This window comes from Cloeon dipterum, chromosome 4, assembly GCF_949628265.1.
Source record: "Cloeon dipterum chromosome 4, ieCloDipt1.1, whole genome shotgun sequence".
Taxonomy (NCBI): domain Eukaryota; kingdom Metazoa; phylum Arthropoda; class Insecta; order Ephemeroptera; family Baetidae; genus Cloeon; species Cloeon dipterum.
This window is the reverse complement of record NC_088789.1, coordinates 13,630,230-13,639,224: the sequence shown is the minus strand read 5'-3', so window position 1 is coordinate 13,639,224 and position 8,995 is coordinate 13,630,230. Positions and strand designations below refer to the sequence as shown.

The following is an 8,995-nucleotide window of genomic DNA, read 5'->3' as shown; positions in this document are numbered from 1 at the left end:
ATTTTAATTGTTTCTCGTCGTGTTTATCTTGCTGCAGCGCGGCAACGAACCCCTCGGCGAAACTCAATTTTTTGCTAATTTGTTTTAGGAAGAGGGTGGCGGCGCCGGCGCAGGCGGAAAGTCGACTCTTTTTGAAGACATCTTTAATGTAAGCATATTAACTTCGAATCTCTTGTTTTTTTAACAAACTGACATATTTATATATTTAGCATTCTTTACCCTCCAGTTTGTCTTTTTTCAATGAAACTGCGTTTTATTAAGTTAACTTCAGTCGTTATTTTGGCTTATGTTTCATAATTCGTTTCATTCATGATTTTATAGATCCCAATTTCGGTGTTGCAAGCCGTGCAGCGTTTGCTGACTAATAACGCCAAGGCCCAAGCTCCTGCCCCACCGCCAGAGGAATAAAAGAGTGTTTCTCCACGCAATCGTGCTCCAAAATCACCTAAATGCATTTTAATACCTTAAATCTGTGCTCATTCCGTGATGTATTTGTTACTTTAATTGTGACGGCTGCACAAGGTTACAAAACAACATATTTAATTTTATCTTTCACTTCGCTGAATTGAAGCCAGCGACCACCAAAGCATGACAAAAGTCGAGCTATGCAGAAGGCTGCAGCGCGTGCAAATCTGATTTCGCTGCTTTTTTGCTGCACTGTATCGAGATACATTCTACGATCTAATCAAATGTATATGGAGAGGTAGTTAGTAAATAAATTATGGTTTCCTTACGGAATGATGACGTGTTGTGATTTGAAAGTAGCGATGACCAGTGCATTTACGATGCACGTAATTCGCGTGTGACGGGAATTCTGAAGCGTGTTGCGCAACTCGAGAGAGCTAGGCGCAACTCAACAAGGAAATGATTAGACAAGCGTGATATAGCAGCTGCGCCTATTATGAAACACTGCAATTCAGTATTTGCAGTACAGAGACTGAATAAATGCGCTAAAGGAAACGTAATTGTCGAGAAATAATTATCCCAACAATGAGCACGCGAACAATAACGTTCTGGAATGCTTGCTTTGATCGATATCAGCTGCTGGGTTTCGAGGAATTAAATTTTTATGATAGCCTTGCATGCATCGTATGCATATTATTTTAATCAAAGTTTAAGATCTTGGCCAACAAAATATTTGGTGCTGCTTGAAAAAAAGCTATAGGAAAACTGATCTTTACTTTCAGATGTTCGATCGGTATGGGTTTCATAAAAATGTTTTAAAAGGGGAAAAGACTTAATCTGGAAAATTTCAACAAATAGATATGATATTTTTTTGATCTTATATTTGAAAAATACTCGGCTACGCACACTCCTGAGCGCAATGATTTTTTTAAAGAAGGTATCGAACGAACAAGGATATTAATATAAAAGAAAACAACGTTTGCTACCAGATCGAAGTGGAATTCAAAATCCTTTGTTCAAGTTTGTGGAGGTCCCCAGAGCAAGAGGCAATTTCATCTGTGCTGACGTCTCCCTGGTCACCCATTCAGAGAAGTGTTCGCCTTTTTCCCAGCAGCGAGCAATAATACACACAAGAAGAGTGCGTGTGTACGAGACAGAGACCACATGGGCTGGAAAATATTTAAACTTCACCCTGAGGTGTTGTTCAGAGCAGACTGCCGCTTGATAACCATCTCAGGTGCTCACAATCAGATTTTAAACGGCCGGCGCAGGCAAAAACTGCCAACGACCGGCGTAATGCGAGCCAAACAGCACGATTCCTTCGTCTGCGGCGAGACTTTGCTGAGATGACAGAGGAAAAAGTGCAATTTGGAGCCGACTGCTGTTTTTTTTTACGCCAGCCGGTGGCTAAGCTCTCTCTCCCCCAAATACACGCCAAATCGCACAATCAATTTCTTGGCATTCGGTCCCGCTAAAACTTCGGCCTTGTCGCAATTACTCGAGCGATTGAAACTACAAAATTTTCTGAGGTTTAAAATACTAATTATTTTAAAATCAACAAGCATAAATTTAATAAAAATAATGTAAATTGAAAATAAAACTTAAGAAACACTAAGACTTTAGAGAATTCCAGACAATGTATATTTTATTTTACAATCGCTTGATTTATTAAATGAATAATTATTGAAAAAAATATTAAATATTGCGATCGACGTTCACTTCTTCGGGGCTTGAAACAGAGTTTGTTTATCTCTCACTTCTGTAAATCCCGTTTTTCAACTATATAAATCCAAATATTTGTTTTTAGTCTGCGAATTAAAACAAATATCACAAGATTTAAAATCAATGATCCGCCGGGCGTAAAAATCACTCTCCAATCTTGTAAAATTTTGCGTTAGCATGAAAATTCAATCAAGAGGAAAAGGGGTGTTAGAGATTCTCTAAAGCATGTGGTCAAACTGAAAACTCCAAACGCATTAATGGTTTCCTGTGTAGTTTTTGTGCAAAACATGTTCCAAGGGTCTTGCAAAACTTTCTGCCTCTCCAAGAGCAAATCCGTTTCCAGATGTAGACCTTCCACGAATAGTACATATATATGCTTTCCAGAAAGCTGAGAGCGAATTGTTCATGCCGAGAGCATACAAAAGAGCGGCTTATGCTACTTTCCTCTTCCGCCGCGCCATCTAATCTATGAGAAGAGAAAAATCTGATTACACGCGCGCCTCCCAACACAAGCACACTGCACACTATACACAAGTTTATCCGGGCGAGAATAGGCGAAAGCCACCATCGCGTCTCTTTCTTTATTTTGGCGCCTGGCAGTGTCAAAATTGTAATGAAAACACGCCGCGGCTGCTTGTGCATAATTTATATTCATAGACACACCGGCGTTTTCCGCTCCTGGGAGTCGCGTCGGCGGTGAAGATGCTAGTTGCTCTCGTAAAATTCCCAACACAAGCAGGCGTGGGCGTCAATTTTTAATTTTTGAGAAGGATTAATGAAAAATGGGGTTGCACTGCGCCGTGAAACGCTCTAAATAATTAAGTTTTAATTCAAAAAACGCATCCGATCTCACTCTAATAGTTCTGCAGGGGGAGTTTAATGACAGTAATTTCAGACTAAAAAATGACAAAGGGGGCCCCTTCATTAAGAAGAAATTTGCATGTGCCTTTGGTCTTCGTGGCATAGCGCTGAGCAAGAATTCCCTCTCCGAAAGAGAGAACAACATCTTTAATTACTGCGATGCCATCAAAGCTCATGTTTCGTCGAAAATATTTTCTTTTTTCCAACATTCAGCAGTATTCAATTTGTTGGAACTTAAAGGAATGAACGGTTAAAGAGGAATTGGCTTGGGCCCAGTCAAAACTAAATAAAAAAGCACGCTTCACGTACGCCTCCAGAGCTTAATAATGTATGAAACGGCCAATTGCACGCAATGTACCTGCTCGGCGTGCGTCTCCTGAGAAGCAGAAGGGCAAGCACGGAAAATTCGAGGGGCAATTGGCACGCAAGTCTGGCTTTTCCACCGGCCCCTATACATGCCAGACACAAAAATAAAATTGCACTGGAGCCGCCGGCCGGGGCGGAAAGCCATTCACTTTCTCTCTCACACACCCGCACTCATCCATCTGCAAAAGGCAGAGGCTTTCATAACGTAGACTACTTATATGATTGGTCATAACTGCACTTCATGTTCTGATAATAAATTTGCTGTGGGTCCCTTTCCGGCAATAATGATTCCAGAGAGTCCTTCGCCTCTTTGAATGTGCTCGTCGAGCATTATACTTTTTCGGACGGTCTGAAATATAGCCTGGACGGACCATCATAAATATCAATTTATGGTGATCCAATATTGCCGGAGAGAGACACAAAAAATTCAATAAAATTTCGCATAAATATTAAGCAGACTCGGCGCGGCACTCCTTTCTTTCAGCCCCTCGTCCCGCAAGACAGGAAAATCGGAAAAGCACATCAGTGCTGCCCTGCTTTCACAGCGCATAAGGCTGACTTTTTTCTGGGAAAGGAACCTTAAGTGTCGCGCTGCTGATGGAAGCAGGACGAAATAATGCAGAATTCAATTTAATATTCATCGGATTTCACCTGATAATGCGATACCGATCGATTGACCCCGCTCCTAGCTAACAAAAACTTCTTCAAGGCTATGATGTGATGCAAGAAAATCTCATCACTAATAACTTACTTGAGTAATTGGAAACATAAATTCTAAAATAAGTTAATGGATTGATAATATCAAAGTCGAATAGTCAGAAAAATATGGTGCTTCTGCATAAGTAGTAAACAAATCGTTATAAATATTCAAACGTAGCAACAAAAGACGCAAGCTTTACTTTTTATTTGTCAGTAACAAGTTTTCTACTAAATTCAAAACATCGCTACTTTTGAACCGAAAACTTGTAGAGCGCAGTGTGTATGTACGCTTGTCCGGGCAGAAGAACGGAGTTGGGAAAGTTTGCCTGCGAAATGAGATTGGTGGAGATTATTGACTCTCGTCGCGTATTGCAAATTTTGTTCACTCACTTGGTTCACAGCGTTTGGGTAGTTTTGTGTTTCCAAGCAAAATGCGCCGTGTTTTTTGTAGAAGCAGCCTCCTTTTCCAGGCAGTGAATCGTCTTCCGGCACGAAATTTGCTGTATACAGCTGAACGCCTGGCTGATTAGTAAATACTTCCATGACCCTTCCACTTTTTGGGTGCAAAGCTCTACACAGCAGTGATATCTTTATCATTTAAGGACATGAGCATAAATTACAAATGTTTACCTTCCAACGAGGTTGAGTCCATTCTCAGTATTTTTTTGGATGACGCAGAAATTATTATCATAGCCATTTTCTGGCGTTTCAGGGATGGCTTTTTTCAGCAATTTCGGCGTCTGCAGATCAAACGGAGTACCTTTCACAGGCACAATTTCGCCTGACAAACCAAAAATACATTTAATTTAAATTGGAGCTGCTATGAAATTTACCAGTAGGAATAGCATCAACTGCTGGTGTGTAAGAATCTGCGTTCAACATTAGCTCGTGCTCGTAGATCTCTTTGGCTCCTTCATTCTGCGGATTACTTAATGAGCAAAATTGTTTAGCTTAACCGCAAACGCAATAAACTCCTTACGTGGCCAGCCAAATTAAAGTAAGCGTGGTTTGTCAGGTTGACTGGAGTGGGCTTGGTGCAAGTTGCCTTCATTTCGAGCACGAGTTCGTTGTCCTCACTCAGCGAATAGGTCACGTTCACGAGCAAATCGCCAGGGTACCCCTCTTCGCCATCCTTGCTCAAATAGGAGAACGTCACTTTCGATCCTTCCACATTGGCAGCCCAAATTTTCTGTAAATCAACGAAGGTTTTTTTGCGGGCACAGCATGTTTTTTTGTTACTTTGTCGAATCCTTTAATGCCACCGTGCAGGTGATTTTCTCCGCGGTTTGCGGCGACGTTATACTGCTGGCCTTTGATGGAAAACCGCGCCCCTTTAATCCTGTTAGCCACTCGGCCAACAACCGCTCCAAAGTATGGATTTGTACTTAACAAATAGCCTGGCGGCGGAATCGGTAAGAATGAATAAATAAACAGATGAAACGGCGTTTTTACCATTCATGTCATCAAAACCGAGATTGACGTCAGCGAGAGTCCCGTTCTTGTCAGGAATATTAATCGTCGTGATAGTAGCCCCATAGGTGATGATTTGCACACTGACGTTGTTGGAGTTTTTCAGGGTGAACCTTTTCACAAGAACGTCGGTCTTCGTTTCCTCGTCGAAAAAGGTTCCAAAAATATCCTCTTCAACGGCCATTCTTTATAAAATTCAATATTCAATACTCTAGAATGCAAGAAAAAAAATCAAGTTTCTTACTTTGCGTGCGCTTGTTCACAACAAGAGGGTCTGCCTCGAGCGGAGGAACACTCTAAAGTGACTGATAAGCTAACAGCTGCGGGGCCAGACTGAAGCGACTTGATAATATATACCATTATTTTCAAGGACATTTAATGAGAGATAATTTAAAGGAGACGCCCCACGGACTGCGCGACACAAACTTCGAAGCAAAAACGCGCGCTCGATGAGTTGAGCAAATAAGCCTCTTCATATATGTTTGTAAATTAGGTACACATTCAATGATTTTTCAGAATAGCTATTGATTTATAATTATGACTAATTGATATCAACTGATATGAAAATGAGAGCAGATCATTTGAATGCCGTGAAAGACATACACAACACGAGACTCATAATTATTGTTGATTGCTGCCACGGTGCTGCAAAGCAAGTTGACTTAAAATATTATAGAATAAAAAATATTTTTGATTTTCGAGTCAGAATAATTAATTTTATGTATACATGTTTTTAATTGGTATCTATTATTACTTTCTTATTGTTAACAGTGTCGGATTCAAATTATCAAATTAGAGCTCTTAGTAGCATGCTACTGGATTATTAATTAAGTAATTTAATATTTTTCATTAACTGACACCTTTTTCAATAGCTTATTTCGATGTATTCGGGGTTCAATTTCTTCTTATTATATTGGTCTAAAATAATATTACAGTATATACATATCATCATCGATTTTTAATAATCTTCCTGTATACAATTTTAGAGATCAAAATACAAAGTATAAATTTAAAACATTTAAAATTATTTCAATTTTATCCACTTACAGACGTGATACATACAAATTTTAAGTGGATTTTACAAGGTAATGTTTTTTCATTGTTAGCTCTAGCAAGCAGAAGTCCGTTGAATCCATCCATTGTGGAATCTAGCAACAATAATTCATCTCTGCAATATAATTCAAATCAAGTATAAAATATACATATGAATGTCAGATTGTTTCCCAATTTCTAAAAATCAACTGGCTTTTATTTATGATCTTTCTCTCTTTGTTTCCTCTTGTTGCGATCTATCCAACATCAAGCAAAATTTAGTGATTTTTGTTAGAATCTTTCATAACATTAGATGTCATAAAATGATTGTTCTTTTATCTCTCCAGTGTCATTGATTCCCCCCAGTGATTCATTTTTGTAACATAGGCTTCCGCTAAATAAGAAAAAAATACTAATTTGAAAATTACAAAATTATCAGTTTAAATAAGACCACAACAAATTTCCACCACATTAAACTGTTATCTCTAAAAACGTTTTAGCAAATATTAACTTCTTTAAAATATTGTTAAGGGGTGTAATTTTCGTCAGCTTCCATTAAAATATCCCTGCAGATCCATAATAAAGAACATTTTGAAACAAATTCTAAGTAAAATTTTCCTGCTCGGCCTGCTTGAAAGAACTTGCCAACTAATTTAGCAAAAGAATATTTTATCAGATATATATCAGCACACATACTCAAATCTGGCATTTGTTACCAAAACTGGTTATTTGAATTATATAATTTAAATATTGAAACTTCGTCGTCGAGGGATTACGTTTCTATGAATATGATCATGTGTAAAAATGAAAATATATAGGCTTCGGCTTATTTTGAAAGCTCAGTGAGGTAATATTTAGAAGCAAGCTTTTGGAAAGTAGAGCACGCGAGGGAAAAATGTAAAGTGCGTTGGTCTTGAAGCCATTCAGAGCGGCTGTTTACGCAGATGTCAGCTTTCCCAAGTAACCAGGAGGAGCGAAACTCGACAAATGATGCTTCAAGGGTGGAGCACAGGCAATCATTTGTGGTAATATGTTTTCTCGGCTGATAGTAGGACGAGAATTTATTCATGGTCATTACCAGAATAAAATCCTCTTTCTGGTTTGCATTAAAAAGCAGGGGTGTGGGCGAAAAACGCAAAAATCTGGTGCGTGTGTGTTTGCGTCAAACACACACGTTATTTCCCGGCCAATTAATATTTCAATAAGCGTCCTCACACGAGGCGTAAGCAGCTTTTGCTTCATCGGAAATGAACAAAACCACGAAATCAAAGCTCTCAAAGCCTTGCACTGCCGCACGCGTTTAATATTCGGACACAGTAGTTGCCAATATTTGTGTTCAGAGCAGAATGCCTGAAATTTTCCACCTGGCTCGTGTAAGCGCGCGGCCGCATTATGAACAGCCCGGTGCTCACAGCCTACTTTGCAATGGCACCGGCACAAAAGGGAGAAAAGAGCTGCCGGCGCCACTTGGAATAAAAACATCTACACACGAGGAACAACCTACAAAACAAATGTCACGAGCAGCTTGTTTCACTGAAGGATAAATTGAATAGAAGCAACCAAAAGAGCTGCCGCTGTGTGTGCATTTTTAATTTGTTTCCTCTGCGAAAAAACCGCGCTCCTTTCTAACGCTCCGACTCTCCCTATGTGCATACTGCCTAATGTGAAATTACGATTTTAATTATGTTTTCATCTCATTTAGGCTGCCGCCGTTGCACAAACAGGTATTTTGTGGCCGTAATTATTTTTTATGTCTAGCAGCGTAATTGTGTTTTCGAGGCTTTTAAAGCTCTGATAATTTTCATGACGAAAAGCTTTTAAACCGTAATCAGGTTCTGAGGCAAATTACTCTTTTATGCGTCCACCCACGATCAGATCAATCGTTTAATTGCGAAACTACTAAACGAAGAAGTATTATCAATCAAAGATGGCCAGTATTTCTTTTACTGTAAGTTTTAATCACGTGGAGAGCATCGTCAAGATCTAACTTTAAAATTTTAAGAAAGATACGAAGATTAATCTATCAGTAAGTTGAACTAACCTAGTATCAAATGAATAATTAATACTTAATTTTGAAACTAATTTTTCTTGCATTCTTAATAAGACTCATAATCAGATCAAAAATCACTTATACCCAACCTTTCAACAAACTTATTTGCAAGTTATAACGAGGAGTGAAGTTTTTAATTGAATTAATCGAAAGAAATCATGTTTGCGAAGGCAGAGTGGTACTTACTTGTAAGATGTGAAAAGAGAGAGTTGCATAAGGGGCGGAGTGTACGGCCAACAGGCGTACGTGAGTGCGTAAGGGCGCCTGCAATAACTTAAGTGCGGGGTGACGCTAATTACGGCGCCGTCCCTCTCGCCTGAACACGCACGAGCAGTGAGAGCGAGCGCCCTTTTGTCTCGTCGTTCTGCTGCCTCGGCGTTCTGCATTTCC

The 8,995-nt window shown here is 39.4% G+C and overlaps 1 protein-coding gene across 1 annotated transcript; it reads right to left on the bottom strand.

Annotated features, from left to right (window-relative positions):
- Positions 1-4,211: 4,211 nt before the first annotated feature.
- On the bottom strand, positions 4,212-5,916 carry LOC135943466 (galactose mutarotase-like). The gene is made up of 8 exons (XM_065490002.1): positions 5,768-5,916; positions 5,506-5,708; positions 5,293-5,450; positions 5,033-5,242; positions 4,887-4,971; positions 4,684-4,834; positions 4,444-4,624; positions 4,212-4,379 (listed from the first exon to the last, which is right to left on the bottom strand). The coding sequence occupies exons 1-8, from the start codon at positions 5,896-5,898 to the stop codon at positions 4,299-4,301; spliced, it is 1,200 nt and encodes a 399-aa protein (XP_065346074.1). The 5' UTR covers positions 5,899-5,916; the 3' UTR covers positions 4,212-4,298.
- Positions 5,917-8,995: the final 3,079 nt, after the last annotated feature.